This window comes from Hyposmocoma kahamanoa, unplaced genomic scaffold, assembly GCF_003589595.1.
Source record: "Hyposmocoma kahamanoa isolate Upper Pololo Valley unplaced genomic scaffold, ASM358959v1 88, whole genome shotgun sequence".
NCBI classification, from domain to species: domain Eukaryota; kingdom Metazoa; phylum Arthropoda; class Insecta; order Lepidoptera; family Cosmopterigidae; genus Hyposmocoma; species Hyposmocoma kahamanoa.
Window position 1 is genome coordinate 16,293,604 of NW_020654466.1, and position 24,329 is coordinate 16,317,932.

A 24,329-nucleotide genomic window follows, 5' to 3' on the forward strand; every position below is an offset into this window, starting at 1 on the left:
ATTACTATCTAAATAATGTACAATATTGCATGAAAATTGAGTGTGATGCAGTAATAGAGATAGTTGTTTGTTCTTGCTTCGACTTCATATTGTAATTGTCTAAAATATTTATCCAATACATACATACTATATAACTCTGTCTTTTATTTAGTCGCTCGACGTAATTTGAGGAAGTAAACATAAAAAGCAATTTACTTATATGAATACTGTGTATTAGTGAAAATTATGTTTACAAAGATGATTGAATAATGCTTGAAGTTCTACTAATTTTCAATTTTAGAATTATGTCAGAAGCTTCCTTAGAAGCTTGATGTACCGCTAGTCAAACCACTCCTCCACATTTGGAGAGTTCTCCAACACGTCGTTTGATTCGCTGAAAACAAGAAAATGTTTCTTTTTAAGAAATAACAAAGGTCAAGGTTATAACTTAATGAACTAACTACATTCGGACACGTAGGTACATAATAAAGGCGATACAATTCTCTTTATTAACCGAGGCAATTGTCTTTGTTAACTCGAAATTTGTTTGGATATGTATGTGTAATTTTCTCCTTGAACTGTGGAATTGTATTAAAACTAAAATCACAGTTTTATGTAACAAAAAGTTGTCATTCGCTTAATTCAAAGTCCAAGATAAAGAAAACAGTAAATTTTTTGATGCCGAATTAAAAAAAAAATAAAATAGAAGTGGGCAATAAGAGGTGCCTGTATATGTATGTACGTACATATTTAAATATATATTTTTAAGGATCGCCGTATAAATTTTTTTTGATTGAAATATTCTACAATTCAAAAGCTCATTTAGAAATAAAATCCAAATCTTTATACTTTCTTTACAAACATACTGCTCTGCTTTGGTCGAAAAATTAAACTTTTTCATTACCCTAAAGATCTACGACTTTTGTTTTCACCGTACACGCTCACCCATTTTTTTCAACGTACGGCGTACCTACAAATCAACGAACAGACGCTGATGTCGCTGATGCAGGTTGGAATTTTTCTAAATCGAGCACAAATAATTGGTTTTTTATTTTCGGCCTTGGGGATCCTATCCTAGCGCCTATTCAACATTCCAAGTCTTTGAAACTAACTTGACGACATTGCAGATACCGGAGACCATTTCCACAAGACTATACATATACCGGTATACCGTTAACGAATCAGGACTCACGCCTTATTCTTGTCAAAAGTCCCCCTGGGTTTTGTGTAGGGTACGGTGTTCGACAGTGATCCAAGTGTACACTATGAACCGCGCCAATAACTCAGAAACGCGATATTGGAATTTGGTGCAAAATGCACCATGTGAGCTTCTACTATCTCTCCATTTCTAGTCTACAGCGAGGTAGCGGCACAGATGCCTGGGGGCGTCGATGTTTTTATTTTTTATCAAAAAAACTAAACAACAACACGGGAGAAGAATTTCGTTTCGTTTGACTTGTGTAAGCAATAGCTGCATGTTAATAGATATAATAGATTAGCCATCAATGCACTTTTTATTGATGTAGTTAAAATGTGCAACGGGTTTTTAGGCACGTTGCTACATAATCTCACATTTTACAAGTATGGGGTGGTGCAGACTGAACAACCACTTTTAAGGTGAAATCAACGAACCTATGACAACTTAGTGATAAATTAAACATGAAAATGTTGACTGTTAGATAATTAAAAAAAAATCACAAAGTGGGCGCCTGAGTTACAAACCTTTTATTTTGAATTTGTGGGACTCAAGTTGTTTTTATCGTTATACTTCATTATTATGTTTTCAATAGCTCGTTTTTTTTTCAATTATGTTTAATATTTCTGTTGGATGCAAAAAAAATCTCATTTTTTCCAATTATTTAAAGCAAAAACCGCGTTGTATTTCACAATTTTTATGAAAATATGGAAAATACAATAGTTTGCTGATGATTGTAATAATCACGTCCATTGTGGCCCCTTTGGTTCATTGTGCACCAGCCCTCGGTTCAATGAGTACCATGGGGTATGCACACTGAACCGTTTCTCTTTTTTTTTTTAAAACATGGACAAAAACGAAGTACAACTTTATCATACCCAGTTAAATTACCTATACTTCTAAGCAAAAAGTAGGTATATCATTTAGGTCCATAGATCCAGAGTTACAGTTCTTGAAAATTTAGGTGGCTCATTGTCAAATACGTTACCCTACCTTATTTTTAATAGGTGTGAATAATTGACCCACATTAGCGTCATGTGGAGTTCAGTAAACAAATTATCTTTGTTTCTAGCGTTGTGTGCGAACAAATCACCCTAGTGGCAGTAGAGACTTTCGGCAGAAATTCTACTTCTTAACTGTCTCCAGAGTCTTTACCGATAATTCAACTTTTTATCTCTCTCGAGAGATAAGAAGTAGAATTTCTGCCGTCTGGTTCTTATACAGTTAACGTTGTAATGGCAGGCCCTACACAAAACTTACACGACTTAGTAGCCTTAAGAAGACTTCTTCTGTGTCCGCACATTCTGAGCCTATTATAGGCAGTGCCGGATTAATGGCTGATAGTGATTCCCTATGAGCAAACTAGACAATAATCTAATTCATTCAATTTGTCATTAGCAAGAGCTCTCAATAAGACCCGGTTCAGATTTATTCTTACTAACGCACGCATCTGGGGGTCTGTTCTCATTCTCCGTCCGAGATTCTTCCGAAACAATTACTGCCAAAATAATACTCAACCCAATTAAAACACAATATCAAGTATGAAGCTTCATTCTCATCATGCGTCTTTTCATGTGGTCAAGTATTGCTTATTTGGCAGCAATTTGTTTCGGACGGAGAACCCAGTATAATACTCTTATCTATGCGGAGAACGAAAGTACAGGGCCCTGATTTTAAGTAGCCCATTCGTAATATTATACGCCTCGACTCGGAAAAGACGCAGTTTCCGATCGGGAGAGGCAACCAAAATCAAGCTGCATGGCCTGATTCAGGCCTAATAGGCGTATTCCATCCTCGATCAGTCGAAGGTACATTCTATATCTGGCGCCGTTAGATTAAACAGCGCATGTGACATTTAAAAAAATGTTACGGATATTGCCGTGACCAGTAAAAAAAGGCCGACATGTTACTATTTTTATTTTATCCTAGGTTCATAACATATGATGTTACCACAAGAGAAAAATAGATATTTTTCAATTTAATTTCTTTGATCGTTATATTCTCGGTTTGGAGTTTTATTATAAGCTTTCAACTAACAGCGGCACATATTTACATTATATTTTTGGGGCTCGTTTCACTCTTTGTGATCGCACTGTTGTTTACTACTGCTACAGCAGACCACACCACACATCTTTGTGGCATACGCTTGCGCTTGCAGTAATGCCAGGCTCTGGCTATAGTAGTGATTGTCTTTGCTGTGCACTACGCTATAAGAACTCCCTTACTATTTTGTCCTTCGAGTTTTATTCTCGGTTGAAATAATTAAAGTTAGTTAAAATATAGATTTGTAGGTCCACGTCGTTGTTTATTATTTTACTCCAATAGTACCATTTCCGTTGTTCGAGGGGTCGAATACAAAAAAATACATTCCTTTCCAACCTGTTGTATTGCCATACACATCCAATTTCACTAGCATCTAGGTCAGGTGTGTACTCATTGTGATGTATGTGTGTTAAGAGGTTTCAGGTAATTTAAAATAACTAAAAGCATACAATTTATCACTGTTATTTTTTGTACCCTCGCCATAATTCGGAATCTTAGAGTAATCTATTCTCGAATCTATAGTCATTCTGTCAGTAGAATCAAATCTACTGACAAAATGACTATATATACCCAACATCGACGGCACCTCTATTTTCGAGGAAAAAGTGATTTGTCAACTTTCTACATTTGTTTTAGCATACATACCTGTCCAAAGAAGGATCATTACTGAACATCTCGGTGGGTACAGTAGGCGGGGCTCGTTCAGGTAGCAGTTCGAGGTAGGACTGGCGGCTCTGTAGATGGCGCTCCACCTCCTCGGGCGTCATGTGACCGTCTCCCGCTAGACTGAAGCCAAGCGCTGGCGACGCCTTCGCTAGAAGTGCTGCGTTCGATTGGTGCTGGAATATAGGTAATATTAATAGTAAATAAAGGCAACGCCCATTATCCACCAAACCGGAGTAGATCAAGTTTTTAAACAACTATTTTTCTTTTAGATTTAGATATTTTGATATCCCGCGTTACTAGTTAAATTATCGAAATCCAAACTGTTGTTTAAACACATCTCTTATCTCCGCTTTGGTGAATAAACCCCCGCAAAGTACAGACAAAACAACAGGTCGACTCTTGAATCTCTTTTTCACTTCTAAGATTAATAAACAAGATCTGAGAATCGTCTGTTCAGTTGGTATGTAGCCTGCAGGGTCTCTAATAAAGTTAGTTTTGGACCATTCATGATGGAATTTTAAAGGACAAACTTCTTTATATATCATTACGAAATTTGACGTCTAAAGTCCAATACTAGGGCCATATCAGGGTCCAAAAGTAACTTAAACCACCATTGAATCAAGTTTTTACTTGACTGAGTAAAGTGGGAGTAACTATATTTGCATAAGAATTGTTTTCATTGCCACTGTAGTCAAACTTTTATTACACTATTACAACTTCAATATTGTAATCTTATTTTAAAGGGACCACAATCATACATTATGTATCAGAAATAGTGGTTTTTCTAAACTGACTGTTTAGTGTTATCTGGTCATAAGATACTACATTATTTTAGGATTGTGATGTGATTATAACCTACATATGTAATACTGGTAGTAACTATTTATGGAGACAATAAATGAATGTGTTTATTTACTTACCTGGAACAGCCTGAATGATTGCCGTTGTCAGCAAATACATAACTTATTATTATGTAAATTGCTATGTACATTATGTTTAAATAGCAATAAATAGTTTGCTTTTATATATTTCATTATACTTACAGGATGGTTAACATTGGCCTGTTTCTTAGGGATGACAGTTCTCTTTTTTTTTATAGCATTAGTGCCTTTGCCAAGTGAGGAAGGCGTGGACGTGACGTGGGCAGCACTCGCTTCAATCTTCTTTCTGTAAAATGGCATAGATTTTTAAAGTCATCAATATGTATATTTCATGCCACTTTACCAACAGGTTATGATGTTGATAATGTCTAATATATAGACAAAGTTTTGCTTTGAATATGCATCTTATTCTGTTTATTGTGTAGTCTAAGAATGTTTCACATTTTCAAAGGCTTCTGTGGATAACCTGGAGGACCAAGAATTCATCTGGTTACTGGTGAGTGGCCCCCTCCAATCCCAGAGGAAGCAAAGGATGCCTTGCTCATAAGATAAAGAGAAGACGAAAAACAGCAACAACACTTGTCGATGGAGAGTGAATGGTGAGGCTTCCCAGAGGTGGCAGAAATGCTTCCAGAATCACATCAATATATTAATGGGTACAGAGGTTTTTGACCGAAAGGATATCAAGCTGGCAGCAGATAAGAGTAAAGAATGAGACCATCCAAATACACTCCGAGAACATATCAGTACAGCCACAAATCAGTTGTGGAAGTATGTGCAAAAAACTGTATAGCTAGTGGTGCTACAATGTTGAGTTATGACACCAGCCTACTATACCAATCTATTTATTGTGATCAGCAGCAGATAAACCTGAACCCACTATATCAGGCTTTAAATTAAGTAATACCTCTTTAAAGCATCAACTCTGTGATACTCTGTGTCATCAGATGACTCTGTGTCTTCACTCTCTGAAGTGGAACTGTCCGGTTTCTCATACTGGAGCAATCGGTCCAGTAGGAAACTTCGATCTCTGGAGACTTTTAGCAGTCTTTTCTGACTGTTCCTTAGTGCATCTTGGAAGCATTCATTTTCCTGAAAATTTAAATTAATTTCATTTATCTTCATAAAAGTAATAACAGAAACAGTGAGAACCCTAGCTTAAACAGAGGGCTTGAAAATAAGGTCCATTGTTGTCACTCCAATTCAAACGATGTCTTGTAGTAAATATTACTATACTATTATTGCAATAATCTTTAGAACCTAATATTGTGGCCTTACTTTCTCAAACTTGTATCTTATAAAGAGTGATTATTCAGGAGATGGCAAAACTTTTTATTTATTTTAAATTTCTTATCAAGGGTTTAATTTGGATGCATTACTTTAAGTTTAGGTAAAAGCTAGTATAGCTATATATATATATATATATATACAAATGTTGCAACCTGATTTTTCGTCATATTTACACACTAGCTTTATATATATATATATATATATATATATAAAGCATGAATTTGAGAAAGTAAGGCGACAATATGTTCTAGCAATGGCAATATAAAATTTCTACAAAATTTATTGATTTTATATAAAATATTAAAGTACTGGCCCTCACAACTATAAATGTCAGAGTCGAACACACTAAGAACAAGAAAATATTAAATAATTGATAAGATTAATTGCCTTTGTTACAAAAGTTTTTACTTGATGACTACCTACCTAGTCATCATCATCATATTAATATTGGCTTTGTGAGTACAATAATTAGTGATTCACGTACATAAATTAGATATTTAAGTTTCTTCTTAAGAGCTATATACTGGGCGCGGTAATTCGGTTCTGGTTCGACGTCGCTGCTACTGTCACTTGAATATTCCTTGTGAATTTCGCGTGCCCGTTGCGGCTCCACGGGTGATGAAGTGCTTCCACTCGCGGCCTCTGAGGCCTGCATGTTCGCTATTGAGCGGCAATACCACCCATCTAGCATCTTCTGCAGTTGTATCCAAAATTGTTAGGCTGTATTTACATTTGATTTGTAACGTATGAGCACTGCGCGAGCACATTTTGAGATGAACCGAGCATGTGACATGTTATTATTGCATGGAAACTATCGCGCAAATTAGTCTCGCACACTGCTCACTCGTACTTTAGACGCCGTGTTAAGGTACTAACCTGGTTCAACTAAAAAAATAAGTAATCGTAATTTGCTGAATGTCTAAGCACTTTATTGAGAAATTCAGAATTCTTTCAAATTATAATAATGGTTACAACCAAGAGTATACGACGTTAGAAAAATGCAAGTTTTAAAATAATATAACTCCCGCCAGCAATGGCGATATGTCTAATTATGAATTGGATGATTTTTTACCTTCGAATAATTTTCGGACGCCAGCCTAACTACTTTCTGTAACTCTTAAAATATATCAATGTATTAATTGTAATAAAGTAAGTACCTATTCGATTCAATCTCTAAATTTGTAATTCGATTGTTTATTATTGGTAGAAATGTCAGTGGTATATCAGTATGTTTAATGTACTCTATGGGTAGTGTTGCGTGGTTGCATGAATCAATAACCGATTATTATCCATGTTGTCTATGGATATGCAACGAAACGTCGTGACATTTTACATTATTTTGAACGCAGTTCTAATTCGGAACGTCATTGATTTAAAAGATTTGGAGACTGGCCACCAGATGTCGCTGACAAGAAAGGCCTGTGTGTTTTAATATTTTTTGAAATATGTACATTGCCGCTCGAACTAGTAGCTCATCACGAAATGAACCGTGCAAAACGAGCATTGTACTTGAATTGTAGATATCAACCAGCGATAGAATTGCTTAAGTACTAAGTAGTAATCCATAAAATTGAAGAGTAGCCGTAAATTCAATAAGCCCGCTCATATTACGTCATTCTGAATTTAGCCGGTTAACAGTAGACTTCGAACTGTGTCAGTCGGTGTCAATCAAAATTAAACCTTATTTGTACCGCATGTGCTGCTTCAGCTGAGAGTGGAACCGTGCTCGTCGCGGTCTATCGGTGCCGGATTGATTCCTCGTGTTGTGATGGCTCTCGGTAGTGAAGTGAATGATAACTCTCCTAAAAATGCTCCCCAAAAAGTGAAAAAAACCCACTCGAACACCAATTTGAAAGTTACCAGTGGCAGCGATATTATTAACAAAGGTAAGTTTTAAGAATGGTCATGCCCTCAGTTATGTAACGTTGAATTAGTATGGTTTTTTAAGCATATTTTTTATTAGTGTGGTTGCAGCGAGTGCATGCGAGTCATGTGACTTTTGGTGGGCATGGTGTCACGTGACCACTAATGGTCCATGCTCACCATGTGCACCAATTTTTAGTAAAGAGTGAGGGAATTTTTGAATTATTTCGTGCAATTACTTGTCACGAACCATGTGCCAAAAACGCGACGATGTGCATGGTTGATATCAAGTAAATTGCAATAACAAGTTGTGCAAAGCATTACACAACATCTCATATGTATTACATTGACTGACAGAATATTATGTATGCTTAAACAATAATTACTTATTCAAGATCTACTGCCAAGTAGCAAGACAATGAGTGTATTATGAATTACTCAGTTGTATGTGCATAATTTTTTTAGATTTTTTTAAGGATTCTTAATGCATATTTTAATTCATTTTATTAAATAAAATTATGATCACCATTTTCAAATGGAGACATTTTTTTATATAAATTATTAAATATTCATGTCATTGTCTCCAGGTTGCATCATAGCAAATTGATCTATAAAGAGAAATGTGATTTTTTTTAACACACTAAAAGAAAGTGATGTAGGAAAAAACTTAAAGCAATTGAAACGTTTGAATTCTAGAGTAAAATTATTATTTTAGTTGTTATTCAACTTGTTAATATATTTCTTAAATTCTTTCCTAAATAGATTCCTAAATTTCTACTTTTTATAAGGTAAAGCAACTAAATTAATATTAGAATAACTTGGTTATAAAATTATGTAGCTCAGTAATACAAGACACATACATATTATAAATCTTAAAAATATTATTTATGATTTAAACATTTTTTATTCTATAAATTTTAAGACTATTGCCAAATTAAAAATTTAATAAAATACTGTATCCTCATTGAGTTGAAAGAGTATATTCAGTGTATTAAAACGTAGTATTATAGTGTCTTATTATTATGGAATTCTATACAATTTATATTTTAATGAATGAATGAAACATTAATTTTTTTATATTAAACTATAGTGGCAACGTAGATAGTAACATAAGTATAAAAATATATGATATTATTATTAGGGTGGCTTCATTCAGGGCCTATGCCCTGGCCCCGCATCACTGCGACCATTAACTGATCTATTGTGAGCACCACTAATTACAGTTTGGACCCAAGGCCAACAGCATTAAAGAATTGAAGGACTTTCCTGCCTCACATACATTATATTAATAATGTATGTATAGTTATTTGGAACTATTGACCTAGGTACACTGCTTTTAGTCCAATCATCTAACCAGATCCTACAACCCCTTTCTGAGATCATAGACCCTTGCCATGCACCCTCCACTAGTAAATAAATTAATTATGAATTATATTGTAATTCTTGAAATTACACTTTTATTGGGAAAGGTTGATTACAAATAGACACATACATATAGAGTTATTATCCTGAAACAGCACTATTGTAAAGAAATGTTCACTAAATGGATATCGAAACATTTAATAAAAAATTTGAAAGTGTTGGCCTTTGGAAAATTATTTCAAAAACATTACATAATTAGCTAAATATGTTTAATCCATTAAAAATATTGTAGTACACAATTAAGAATTAAAATTTCACTAATATTAATTTATATTACTGTGTGTCAGTGAGCTGAGAGGTAGCACTTACCTGTAATTGACTTATTTAACCATATTTCATGTAATAAAATAAATTTATTTCAGATATTTATAAAAGGGGAGATGATAGAGAGTTTATAAAATTATGCATTATTTGACCTCAGTGGCTCTACTGTTTATACTGTGGACGCTGAATGAGGACCCGGTTTCCATTCCTAGTAGGAACAAACTGGGAAATGAGCTTTTCTAAATTGGTTCTGGTCTAGGTGTACTGCGAAGTGCCCCAAAGGGAATTGCCCACTGCTCTGGTACTCAGTACACGGAATTCCCTATTTTGACACTAGGCAATTGGTGTGGTTATTTGGCACACTATTATTATATATACAGGTGTCCGGTAAAGAATGGATAAGCCTGAAATGCCTTGTAATTGTAATCTTATTAACATGAATTGGAGCTCGACCAGTTGAAGATCCTTATATTATTACAGGACAATTTTTAACAATTTTATATTTCATATAATATATTATTAATCCTTTAATTAGAAAATATTGAGATAATTTAATCTTTAATTAATTAATGAGCTTGTATATTAAGCATTTGTTTTGAAAACTTAAGAAAGAATGTTATTCTATTAATTTATAAGTACTAAAAAAAATTAATTATAATAAAAAAATTTTAATACCAAAATAAAATCAACTACCAAGCATTCTTCCTTCTGGGTAACATGCATGGACGGATCGGTCAATTTTATTTTTATTTTTCGTCTGGGGTCAATTTTATGGCCTCCGTGTTCACCGGACCTAAATCCACTGGATTTTTTTTATTGGGGCTGCCTTAAGGAAATTTTGTATAGTAAGCCGATCAGATCCTGGGAAGACTTACGTAGCCGCTACAACAATAAATAACGACGATATACGCGGCTACTCTTATCTTTATTCTGCATCAGAGTCAGTGGCAAACGGCTTGAACATTTGCTGTAAACAAATTGTAAATAAAGTTGTATTTATGTCTAATATTGTTTATTTTATTAAACCTCATTGGTCAAGCTTAATTCCAGACAAAAATGGGCTAATTTTGAAAACTTAGTTTTTAGTCAAATTTACTCCAGTGCAGATTAACAGTAATAATTTTCTATTCATATTAGATACAATAATGAATTATACCATTTTGAAATCGACTTTAAACACACATTATTTTAGAATAGTTGGCCACTCAGGTTATCATGTTTTTTTCTTAATATCAAAGATGCTTAAACTTTGTGAAAAAAAAAACTTTGCACTGAAAAATAAAATAAAACTTTTTTTTAAATTTAAGTGCCATAGTTAGTCATACTATTTACTACCTATCTATTAGCACAGTTAATATAGAATATTATGACACCAAAAAACTGGAGGAATTGATTAACTTGTAGTCGTGGTGTACAAAAACGTAAAATAAGGTGAAAATAATTAATTTAAAGAAAAAAAATATCTTAGGTACACATGGGATATATTTATCTTTATATTTTTTTTAATGTTCATAAGCTCTATAAGGCATTTCAAGCTTATCCATTCTTTACCGGACACCCTGTATATGAAATGAAGTTGGTTATTTTTATATTAGCTTGATATCTATGAAGTTGTTACGGTATAAATGTTATGAATAATGAGTTATAGTTACTGATTATTGACCTCACTCTGTTTGAAGCCAAGTCTGGGTTATCACTTTACTGTTAATTAGATCAGTCTTACTTTACATTTCCACTAGGCTTTGTACATGTTCCTATTATAAAGACAACAATGAATATGAAATAATGTAGAACTAATATTAAACAGCATATTGTGTGCTTTTTTAGTGCCAGTCTGGGTGTTATGGGTAGTGCTCTGGAGTGAATACCGAGTCCGGGTAATTGATGTGGTTGTCTGGCACATTATTATTATTCTTTTTCAAAGTACATTTGTCCAGCAGTGCACGTTGTTCGGCTGAATTGAGAGTTTTTTATTAGCACATTATTTCCTTTTTTGTACGACATTAAACGACGGGACGAACAAGTCCCGTCGTTTAGTGTGCCTGATGGTAATTGACACGCCTACCCATAACAGTTGCAGTGCCACTCAGAGCTTTAAATCGCAAAGATCGGAGGGACATTGCCACTGCGCCCGTCACCTAGAGACATAAGTTTTACAAGTCCCAGGTGCCTGTAATTATTTTAATAAATAATTGATTACTTATATTCCTTATTAAATTATATATATTTTTTAATTTAATAGTCCATTATCATAGGAAATTAAACTATTTTTTTGGATTTGATTAGCTAAGATTTCATAGAAAACTATTTACAGCAACGAGTTCACTTTTTAATGCCTTATTGAGAGCAGGATTTACCTGAAAAGACGGGAAGATAAACAGGTGAATAGGTGCCTACTTTTGAACAGTGACTTCAAAAAAAAATCAAGAAACTGTTATGAGAATAAGACGCTTAAAACTCAAAATAAACAAAAACGACTATTTATTTATTATGTTCATTTTATTTTAAGATAAAAAGACACTGGTAGTCAATCACGGAAGCTTTATTTTATTTTAAAAACTACGCCCAATCATAAAAGTTTACAAGTCGTCCTTCATAATTTAAAAGCATCAACACCTTTGTTACTAGGCAACATGCCCAAACTCACGAACTCCAAAGTCAATGTAACAAAACTGTATAAATAAAATCTTGACTGTGCATAACTTATTTCGCCGTCGATAAAAAACTGCGCTAGCCCCAAGTAGTATATAGATTAAATTTTTCTCAACTGTACCTAGACATATGCGTGTCATATGTTAGGAAGGTATCATCTTGACACCACTCGTTGACGTCCTACTTAGGAGACATTATGAATTGTTGTCGCTCATCATTTACACGTAAATATCGGGGATCATAGTATCGTTACTTGACGTCTCGTATGATATCATATCACGCAACGCCCACTTCATACGTACGCAATGACGATAAAGAAAAAGGGCGTTAAAGAGAACAACAGTTAACCGTATGCAAGGATTTTTAGTATATACTGAGTGGTTTTCGGTTCTGTTTTTTGTCAAACGGTTAAAAGGATATCACGCCGGAATATTTCGAGGCTATAGTACATTATTTTTTTTCGTGATACAAAGTAACCGGAGGAACAAATCGTGTGCCGGTGGTAAGGGATACGCCTGTCCATAACAGTTGCAGTGCCACTCAGTGTTTTAAATCACAAAGCTCTGAGTGGCACTGCCACTGTGCTCGTCACCCTGAGACATTAGTTGACAAGTCCCATTTGCCTCTAATTTCGGCAGCGCATTTATCCTTCAAAATCGAACGCAGTAATTGTTCTCATTACTACTTGGCCGCAGAAGTAGGTAAGGTGGCAGTACTCCCGTAGATGACCTCTTTCACATGGAGTTGTACTGCTAATAAAAAAAATTTTGTCGTGTTGGAAATTTTCCGACGAGTGATCCCATCTTGCTCGTCATCGCGATAGTTGGAGGCCAACATCGCGATAAGAATACACTAGTAGATATTGAAAACTGTTTGTATACGCAAACGCAATTTTGGATACGTATCTCATATCTTGTTCTACTGCCAACATCTGCACTTTTGCAAGGTATTAAACCCGAAAAATCGTTACTGTGAACGTTTATTGCTACGGGAGTTGGGGAAATCCATTAATTAATTGGAGGGTAAAAGAGGGGAGCAACCCTCACGTCCCAGTTTTTTTTTAAATACCATTGCAAGTTCGCTTCCCTACGTCCAATTTAACTTATGTAGTTCGGAAGTGTGTTTCGTAAATCACGAATATAAACATATCCGATAATATCTCATAGTTAAAGGCCCCGGTGACCCCCAATGGCAGATACCGAGTCTAATGCCGTAATTATAATTATTGTTCAAAATTCGTAAAAAATTAATTACGTGTCGTACTAACGACTTCAATTGGATGGTGTTTTGCATACGTGTACCAATCAACCACAGTACTTTCAATAATCGTTATTGTATCTTTTTTTGTAAACTCGAGAGGACAATTTATATAATTATATAAAAATATAAATTTAATTAAGTGAAACTTTGTTCATTGCACCATTGTTATTTATTATAAAACGTGATATTGAAAAAAATATTATTAACTGGATAAATTAACTATTAAAAAAAAAGGTAATTGTGGATAAAGGATTGTCCACCTGTGGTGTCGGACTACAGTTTGTGAGTTTTAGAAATCTTGCGTATTACTTAAGTAGTATGAGTACAACGTCAGAGCACTAGAAAACGTGTATTTGCCTTTTGTGTAACATATTTACATAAATAGGTGATAAAAAAAATTATGTCAATGATTAAAAAAATTGCAAGATGGCTTCTTTCTGAAACTAAAATCATATTCAAAGTTTATATTTTGTAATTTGCAATTACATTTTAATCACGCAAAACATTTTTACTTAATTCTTCCAAATTAATTCAGGTTAGTGAAAACAGTTTTTTTTAAACTTTTACTACGTTTATTTATTTGTACATTATCTTGTACTAATTTTTAAATTGAAATCTACCGTGAGACTCGGACATTAAACTAACGGCAGTATTTAAGACGAATTTTTATGATTAAAGACTACTGACTGGTTCCAAAGTCGAGGAAAAATTCGAGTTACCCGGTAGTTTCGGTTTCCTAATCACTTGTGCAGAACACCGTTCAATTAAAATTTGCAATTTTCACTAGTAACTCTTTAAAAAGTCCAGTGATGAGCTGGTCTCCGTGATTATAGACTTCAGTCTCTACGATTAAGGCGAAACGCACTTCTTTGCGGAATTTTTAGTAGTGGTAGGTACACAGATATATATCTAGATATGTCTGTGGGTAGGTACTCCTATAAAACGGGTGCGGCCATATAGTTAATAGAAGCAGCGGTGATGACAGCAGCAGTTATTCCGTCAATTACATATTTGGTTACAACGTGTAGATGAACGTAAAAATTATATAATAACAAAGACATTGACAATTTTGCAATGAATTACAAAGACTGAAAAGGTATTTGGGGAACCGATGTTCTACTCATGACGTTATGTACATAAAGTTATTTCTGTGTGATATTTGAAGCTCACTCTAGTATATTATGTTCCGTAACTCTATTAAACTCAAAGATAACGACGAATTATTCATTCTTGGTTAGAGTTATCGCGAGTGGCAGGTAGTGATTGATAAGTCGACTTACAGTTTGCCTAACCGATAAGATTCTATGTGATTTCTGCTCGAATGATAAGTATAGATATCAGATACTCCCTTCAGAATATGTTCTCTTATATTTGCCTAACTTTTGGGTTTAAGCGTGTGTAGAGGTGACCTAGCAACAAAATCCCACAAATATACTACCTACCTAAAAGTGTAATGAATTTACCAATTTAATTAGATATCTCAAATGTTTCGTTCCATTTTCTACATTTAAATTATAAAACTATGGTAAGAAGCCTCACCTAAGTAAATCCACATAGAGTTACGGATTTTGTCGTCAGACGTCGTGAGTTACCAATTTGAAGAACCGTGTTATTTTGTGTGCGACACCGAGGCAGATGAGATATTCTGTGTACACGGATTTCTCCGAAACACGTGCATGTTTTTTTTCTTTGTACATCGTCGCCATACATTGCGTATCGTAATAACCATGCCATGTAAAATTGTTCCTAGCTACACTTTGAAAGGGCGTACATGGCGTTTCAATATCCCAGCAGCAACAATAAATACACTGGACATTTTGCTGTACTCGTACCTATGCGTTTAATTTATTTTTGTGCTACGAACAAAGTAGACAACAATTTCGTTGATAACTGTTCTTTGTTTTCTAATGGGCCATAATTTGTTCGCTGTACTGGGTAAAGAATCGGCTTTCTCTTTTTTTTTTTTTTAGTTGACACAACTTGGTGACAAAATGTTGTAGACGTAGTACAAGAAACGGATCAATTTTTAGCACTAAAACACCTCCGAATGCTAACTATTCTATTCAATTTAAGCTATTGAACGAATTCAGACTATATAATCTCGGACACATAATTTGAGCCACTTTGCATTTATTATCCTTAAAGGGCTAGAATAAAAAATATAGTTAGCATCGAATAAAAAGGTTTCTCCGGTTTTTTAAATTCAAATTTTCAGATGACCTTTAGTATACCAGTTTCAAAGTTGCATATATTGTTTTTATATAATTAGTTCTTGATCAATCAAGCATTGTTTAAGCTAAGGGTAAATATTGAAAATGCAAGGTGGCTCGAATGATGTGTCCGGGAGTATATTTCAATTGGCAATCTGAGTTCAAGACATCCTATTTTTATGATACCAAGTGACGGGGAAAATAGACCCCTGAAAACCTGATGGTAAGTGACACGACAAGCAAATCGCTATAATATGAGGGGCACTGCCGCCCTGAGACATAAATTGACAAAGTTCCATTGCCTGTAATTTCACCAGCAGCCTTGCCCTTCAAAACCGGAAAGCAATGCTCACATATTACTGCTTGGCGGCATAAATACTTAAGTTGGCTGTATTTCTCTGGACGAACTCTTCACAAAGAGCTACTGCTACTACTGCGATTATTTCAAATGGACTAATTTAATATGCTAAAATTAATAACTATTAGGTAAGCATACAAATTTGTAAATTTCGTAATGCGTTTGTATTTTTGTATTACCAAGACCTGCCAACAGTTCCGTGTAGTTATTTTATTAGTCAATAGTTCATTATCCTCACGTTCGATGATCGCGTTGTCATTTAATTTGCTGTTTACCCTTGTTAATTGGCTCTTGATTTCAGGTCTGTCGAATGAATGGTCTTCTTGGCACGCATCTCTGATTTATCCCCCAATTTGCGTTCGTGGCCAACAGGTTGACGAGGGTACATTATCAGGTCAATAACAAAGGCCAAAACATTGTAGGTATATGTGATTAATGCACATTAATTGGTGGAGCCCTCCCATGCTATTCGGTAGAACCAAGACCGCATAAACAAGTGACATATTAGTAATATATGTAGCTACATAAAAATAGACATATCGTCTTCTTGTTATCGATTGTAATTGGCGACGAATTTATATCAAAAAATGCTATGTGAAAACTTAATTTCTTGCGTCTGACTTTATACTTTCGTTTTGTTTTTTCAATTTTTATTTATCAATTGAATCTGTATTGTTAAGACAATAATTCAATCTTTACAAACTTCGAGAATGTTAAACATTTTATTTTGTGCAAGCAGTTTTAGGTCGCTCTGTTCGGTCCGCGCTCGTTGATTTTAATTTAGAATAGCCGGAAATATAATAATATGTAGCTAGTCCACGAAATAGGAACTTTGTTTTGACACTGTGGAAAGAAACGTTTTATGTGTATAATCAACAAATAACTGCATTCGAATAATGTTTACCTGTTGTTGTATGTGCGAAGGAAACTAACGATTTTATTACTTCAAACATCAATTTTAAAATTGATTGGAGGTGTTATTAACAATTATAGCAGTATCCGTTGACCTTTGTATAAAGTAGCGGTAATGTTCACTTTATTAAATTGTTAAGTACAGTGAGCATGAAAATCACGTGAACGGTGAAACCATATGTTCAAAGTGGTCAATTTTGTCTTTACCTTGGGAATACTAAAAACATTGGCAAATACGACTAAATCGATATCATATCTAGTAATTCCAGATGCTATATACAATAATTCTAGATACTATCTTAATTGTATTACTACAAGGTCGATTTTTATCAAATGTGCAATATATTTATCGCGTTATACTTATAGATATAGTTGGTTAGTTTGAATGTTTTATCTTTTTAACGTCAATTGTACCATTTTTTCTAACTTTTTTTTAACTGTCTCCGTGGCCGAACGGTTACCATGTCGGACTGCCACGCAGAGGTCCCAGGTTCGATTCCCGGACCGGGAGAAATATTTGTATGATCTACATTTATTTCTCTCGTGAGTTTGCACCCGCGACACATGGTTTCCCTAGTGCGGGGCGATGTTGAGTGTGTGTGTGTGTGCGCGTTATTATCAAAGTTTCACTAGCATTTTTGTCTTCTATTTAAGAGCGTTAGTCTAATATATTCTATATTTCCTTGCAGCACTGTTGCCGTTCTGTTTCGGTCAGTGCTCAACGGAGGCAACGAATTAAGATCACTTTTTCTTCTTTATTTATTCAAACGACTCGATTCCATTCCACCTAGCTTTTAGAATTACAATGAAGCTTGACAAACGTTGCTTCGACATTAACTACAGCAAACAATGTTCGCGGTCAACAATTTATGACTACATGTATGCACCTACGTGGAGTGTGAGATATATGGGTATATTTAATGATATTGCGGTCGATTCCATATCGAATTGCTAATCATGGAGTAAAGACAAACAACTGTGGAAACCTGATAAATGACCGAAATGAAGCCTGTCGTTATCGATCACGAGTTTGCCACAAACAATATTATCTAGTTAACTAGGTTTTTTTTGTGTGCGCTCAAGTAAATAATACATAAGTAATTTGTTAATGTGACGAGATTGATGAGTGAGCGGAACAATTAAAGAATAACTCTTTCTATCTCTCTTACTTACTCACTTTGTTTTTGACGACGTGGCCCCAACTTTTTGTTGTTCGGTTATAGTAACTCATTTTAGGTCGACCTTGTCGACTCTATTATCTATAATACACTATCACTCAGATCATTAACTCCGTATTAGTTAAAACTGCGGTTGGGCCGTTCATTGTATGGCTGATGTTTATGTAATACGTATTTTATTTAAACATGTTTCTTATATAAAAATAAGTGCGCATTTGACATCTATACATATCTCATCTGATGGAAAGTGACGATGAGGTCGACGATGTAGCATGCACACCTAAATAATGCCTATCCACCCTCGTCTTGACAAGGGCCAAGTTATAGGGTTCGGGGAACAGGTCCGAAGGCAGGGAATTCCACTCCCTAGTCGCTCGCCCTCAATGCGCTAGCCATATAAATGTGGAAGCGAGGCGCTTCGTGCGAATCTTGGGATGTCGGATGATGGACGTCTAGTCCCCATAGTCCCCGTTGTCATGTACACTATAATTATGCTAATTGGAGTCAACTGATGTGCGAATATATTAGTAATGTTTGCAACATGATATAAAACATATTTTTTTTATTACATCATGTGACGGGACGAACACGTCGTGCGCCTGATGGTTAGTTACACGCCTGTCCATAACAGTTACAGAGCCACTCAGAGCTTTAAATTGCAAAGATCTGAGAGGCACACCCACTGCGCACGTCACCCTGAGACATAAGTTGACAAGTCCCATGTGCCTGTAATTTCACCAGCATCCTTACCTTTCAAAACCCGAACACAGTAATGCTAATACTACTGCTTGGCGGCAGAAATAGGTAAGGTGGCACCTTAGACGATCTCTTTCACAAGGAGCTCTACCTCTACTGCTACTAAATATGCACCATGCATTGTTTCGCTAATGTACAGAGAGCCACACACTTTTACTAAGGCTACTAGTTTGAAAATTTCGCCGTCGCAGGGTAGGTAATTGTATATTACGTTATGAGAGAACTGGCTGTAAAAACGTGAGACATGCCGTAGGTCTCGGATCGTAGATCGTTGAGACAGGCGATCGATGTGGATTGCACAAACTACGGCTTATACCCAGCAGTAAGTGACGTAGGGCTTTGGTTGATGATGATGATGACGTTGTGTCACTTCCACCATCAACTCATAAGCGCCCTACCACGCGGACTTAATATGGATTTGAGAATACACACGTTGTCGAAGTGTTATGTGACCCTTTCCGGCATGCATATTTCAACACGTGACGTTTTCCTTACCAATACGAGTGTATTAAGTTTAAAGCAGTTTCGAGGAACGGTCGTTTGTACTTAGGAATCACCACACATGTCAACACGGAATCACATCAAGCGCGTCAGAAAATACTATATATTCATGTAAGGTGAGAGGTTAAGGACATTAAGTTCATATTTTGGAATTTAGATGTTTTTACAAACATTGTTTTAGAATGCTAAAAATCACGCAAAACGGCAAGAGAAATTAAGTTCCATCGTCGTTTGTTTTTTTATTTAACGTATTTTTTTGACAAGATCGATTTTAAATGCCTATTTAAGAGCTTCATTCTCTTTATAACTCTCTGTAGTATGCACAGACAGCGGGTGCGAGTCGGGCGCGGGTCCGGTCGGAACCGCGGTAGTTCTACTAATTCCGTGTATCTATATGGACGAAAACACACCGAGTTTCACGCTATAAAGTTCTTTACCTCTCACTTACAGATATGTCTGAGCGGACTCGGAATATGAAACGTCTTTTTCGCTCTTATTGCATGGATATAAAGCTGTTTCTGACCGGTTCAAGCCGATTATGCGTTAATTAATATCTGTGGTGGTTCCCTTAGTTTGTCGCCGTATCTACGTATAATATTTTTCCCTGTGCATCGATTGGATTACAGTGTCCTTTAATTAACCTCTATTACAGTGAGAACAAGCGAGAAATATCTTTAATAAACAGTTTGATGTCAATCGGAACCTGCAGTCGGCGCGTGCTCAGTCAACTATGCGACTACTGTTCCACGTTTGCGCAGTCTTATGTAACCAATATGCATTCGACCTGTTGCTATGCTCAATACTACGTTCTAAAGTACAATTTGAGAACTGTAAATAATATCTACAGACTGTTTCCCGAAAGTTTAAATAAACTTCTCAAATCGATAACAATGCGCTCGTGTATCGTTCGTCGTTTAAAAATTCAACCGCATACGAATCTTCCAGAAGATTATATTTGATTTTTTTTAAATACTCAAGCGCAAACGAGTATTAACTCATACTTAATACAATATGTTTATTCATGATTTTGTAATCTCATAGACTTGGCGTATAATTTTTACGTTTGTTGACTAAAATTTTTTTATTGCTTCAAGAACTCATTCGCACGATTATGCTGAAAATGAATCTGTAGTAGTTTTTCATACCTCAGCAAACACCATATAGATATCTGTCTGGTGTTCTGGTTCTGGTGATAAGGGTTATAAGTCTGTGATGGGGATGTTCCGTCCCTTTTTAGCAAATCGATCAATAGTATGTAGCCTGTACGGCATCATTACGGTTGTGACGTCACAAACAAATATTGCCGTTTCTTTGTAATTTGTGCTTTTTGAGGAAGTAATTGGTTTTTCAATAAATTTTCATTGTTTCATATTTGACCATCAGAGTCTATTTTTTTCATGCCGATGAAAATAAGTTAATTCTCAACGTATGTTAAGTCTTGAAAGTAATACAAATTTAAATGGGTGCTAGTTTGTTGTCGTTCTCTGCTAGTCAGCTCAATGTCCTCGAGTAGCATTTAACACTTGGCTAAATAGGGCTTTTGTTCACAGCTATGTTCGGTTATTTCATGCTTTGTTATGTCCCCTATTTCTTTTTTAATATTGTCTATTATTAATCGAACTGTTTGACATTTTGTTTCTACTTTGCTCTGAAATGTGAACGTAATTGTCAAGCCCAGTCACATTCGAGCTTAGACGATGAAAAAAAAAGAATTCGAGCATTCCATCCTTTAGATGGAAAAAAAATAGTCTAAGCATTTGAGCAGTTTTGCGATTTGTCAAAATTTTAATAAATGTAGGTAATGGATTTTGTGGAATGTTGAATGAAATGAAAAAAATAATATCAGGTATTAGTTTCATTGGTAATACTGTAGAATAATAGTGTGGCAAAGCGGATACAGGAGTCAAGGGCACAAATCACAATAATTGCTGAGGTTAAAACATTCAGTGATGGACAGATATAGACGTCGCGAGCGTTATACATAATTCATTGATCGGGGTACTGCGTTCGACAGACGCGACGACCGGTCCACACCAAGTGCTCTTTATCTGAATTCAAAACCACCGTCCCCAGCCATATGGTTTTACGCGAAACGTGCTCAATCTTACTTATAAAGCACCGAGAAACTTATTCAGGCCGGAACCTATTGCAGTTACACGAGGATCATACTCAAAAACAGTTTTGATTTCGCGAAATAAAAATTTTGATTCTCTGTCTATACAGTGTCCGAGTTCTATAGAATGTTGATTTGAAGAATCAGAATTGTCTTGGTGAATTACTACAAAATTTGCACAAATGTTGTTGGATGGAATGCCTAGAAGTAAATGGTGTATCAATGATAACCCGTGTAATATTATTACTAATTATACTAAGACAATTTGTTTATTTGCTAGTTGTTTATTATCATGAATACAATAATCAAGGTTAGGCTTTTTTGCTAGATTATTTATTACACAAGTCATTATTGATGCACCATTCAGTTCTAAGCATTTCTTCCCGCTACAAAGCGTTCAGTAAGAGCAGACTTCGTTCTACGACCTCTATTGCACCTAACGTTTTGTATAGTATAACAAGAACAGCTATCCTGATTATTAAGTTATCGATAATACGTAGGGCAGTTGTGAATAGATCGTCATGCACTGCGATGCTTAAGCTTCGCACGTTCGTTGAACGATAGCGTGCACCCACAAATAAAAGAATTGTGTAAACGCCATTATATCAACTTTGAATTGATGTGTCTACTTCAAATTAGAGGCGCCTTGTCCTTATCTTGTTTGGCTGCGGCGGAAAAGATAATATCAGTATTCTGTGTGATAATATTTTTTATCGTCAACCACGATGTTGCACCAGCAATGGACTTTGCTTTTGTCTAATATCTCAGACCAAAGTTTAATAGCAGAATGAAACTGGCTTACAGTATAATAATATCAAGATAATATGTTGTATATTTATTGAACGAAATCTTCTTATCGCTGGAATGTTGTGCTAAATAACGGTGACATGTTAGCTCTGTATGTAGGCTACATGTTTATATTCTAAAATTCACTATTTCTTCTTATTCATGCCCCTAACCATTAAACATGGTATGATTTTTCTATATAATATAATAATTTTGAAAAGATCTTCACTAGCTATTGTTATGCGTAAGTTTAGGTGGATACATTAGTTCACGCTATAACTGAACAGTTTTATTGTAGTCTATGTTCTTTACTACATAACAGTTGACAAATTTCACCGCAAACCACTTTCTTAGCAGTGTATTCGGATGAGTGTGTTTGCCTCGATAGTGGAGTGATGTAGGAAATGTGTGGTGTTGTTTAAACGGGTGCAGTGGCAGGCGTCGTCGTCGACGTCTATTGTTGGCGGCATCTCGTTGCCATCTATTATTGACTCGCCGCTGGAGATAGTTGGCGTTGCGCCAGCGCAAACCACGTGCTCGCCCGTCACGGGACGGACGCGCGCTCGCTACCTCCCGCCCTTCCCTCTGCCTTGTCTAGCGAACAAAAAACAAAAATCTATCGACATTACGTATGAACGGAGACAGTAAAACTTTAACTCCTTACAGAACTCAATAATTTCCATGACTTATACATATTTATAAGAACGAAAAAAGTGACTTGAGCAAACAATTCCTCTTACAGAATATTATTTTCCTTGTTGCAGCTGAAAAACTAGATAAACAAGGTAAGATGAAGAAGGACGGTAGCGTGAAGGTGGTGGGTTGCAGCAATGGGCACGTGAGTACGCCGAACGGACGCGCTGATGATGAAGGCGGCGGTGGCAGTGGCAGTCTCGTCGCTTCGCCTCGCGTCTCGTACGCTGCCGCGGCGCGCAAAGCCGCCTCACCACAGAATATCGTGCCTCCGCCTTTCCCCCTCAACACAGGTGCATCGATCGCACTTTTATCAACTTCCTGTGTTGTCCCAGTGAAGATAGCTTTCATAGCAATTACTTTCCTATCGTAGTGGCATAGTCTGTAGCAGCTTCTAGACACCAACGACTTTTGACACCTGACGCCCAGTGCCGGATCAACGGATAACTTTCATGACTTCATGACTTAATATTTTCAGGTGGTTCTTTCTCCAGTCTTCTGAGATATTGACATCATAGCATAGTAACAAAAACAAATATCTATGTTTAATTTTAATTAATCGATTTCTCCTAAATAACATTGCACAGTACGACATCTTTGTTACCCTTAAAATGAGCGACATACGATATGCGTACAAATAAATTGTATATTTTGTCTGTTTTCGGGTTGGCTTCGATCGCATTTCCTGTCAGCTCAGATTAACCATTAATTTCGCGATTTTATTTATATTTTATGTATCGATGGCACCAATCTACTATCTGATTCTAGTTCAACGTCTTTATCAAATCCGCAAAGCCTTCAAAGAATTTCAGTTTATTTTAAAACGTAAGTTTTCCTATTCTTTTTTAAGTTGAGTCGAACGTTTCTAAACTACTTATTACTTTGGTTGGCCAAATTTTTATAGGGCTTTTAAAAATCCCTTTTCCGGCACTGTGTGTAATCTGCTTTTTGCTATCTAATCTAAAGCTTTAGTATCAAATATAAATACTTCTTACGTGAGTATAGGAATGTATGCTAAAATATCACAATTTTCTTAATTTACAGAGGCACAAAAATCGAAAACCAATGGGGAAAAGTCAACACAACCGAAATCCGGCAATACCACGACCAAAGTAAATAGAGAGGGGTCAATATCAAAAGATAATGATTGTAAGAAAGATACCTTACGTACCAAAGAACCAATAGTAAATGGCACAGAAAATTCTTGTGAGAATGTAGTCAACGGTGACCCAAAACATTCAGATTGTGATATTAGTAGTAGTTCCTTTAGCGTTATTAAAGTAGTTACTAACGGAACTAACAGTGAT

The 24,329-nt window shown here is 35.6% G+C and overlaps 2 protein-coding genes across 4 annotated transcripts; one reads left to right on the plus strand and one right to left on the minus strand.

The window, feature by feature from the left end:
• Window positions 1-199: 199 nt before the first annotated feature.
• On the minus strand, window positions 200-7,263 carry LOC113235792. 3 transcript variants are annotated; one of them, XM_026471695.1, is made up of 6 exons: window positions 7,212-7,263; window positions 6,539-6,748; window positions 5,672-5,856; window positions 4,927-5,050; window positions 3,863-4,056; window positions 200-373 (listed from the first exon to the last, which is right to left on the minus strand). In XM_026471695.1, exons 2-6 carry the CDS (start codon window positions 6,743-6,745, stop codon window positions 319-321), a joined length of 765 nt encoding a protein of 254 aa, XP_026327480.1. In that variant the 5' UTR covers window positions 6,746-6,748; window positions 7,212-7,263; the 3' UTR covers window positions 200-318. The 3 variants fall into 3 exon arrangements, with proteins under 3 accessions (XP_026327480.1, XP_026327481.1, XP_026327479.1); XM_026471696.1 differs by lacking the exon at window positions 7,212-7,263 and adding an exon at window positions 7,127-7,147 and having other exon boundaries at window positions 6,539-6,745; XM_026471694.1 differs by lacking the exon at window positions 7,212-7,263 and adding an exon at window positions 7,127-7,147.
• A 482-nt stretch (window positions 7,264-7,745) lies between these two features.
• Window positions 7,746-23,703, plus strand: LOC113235793. Its single transcript, XM_026471697.1, has 2 exons — window positions 7,746-7,940; window positions 23,094-23,703. The coding sequence occupies exons 1-2, from the start codon at window positions 7,823-7,825 to the stop codon at window positions 23,393-23,395; spliced, it is 420 nt and encodes a 139-aa protein (XP_026327482.1). The 5' UTR covers window positions 7,746-7,822; the 3' UTR covers window positions 23,396-23,703.
• The last annotated feature ends 626 nt before the right edge of the window (window positions 23,704-24,329 follow it).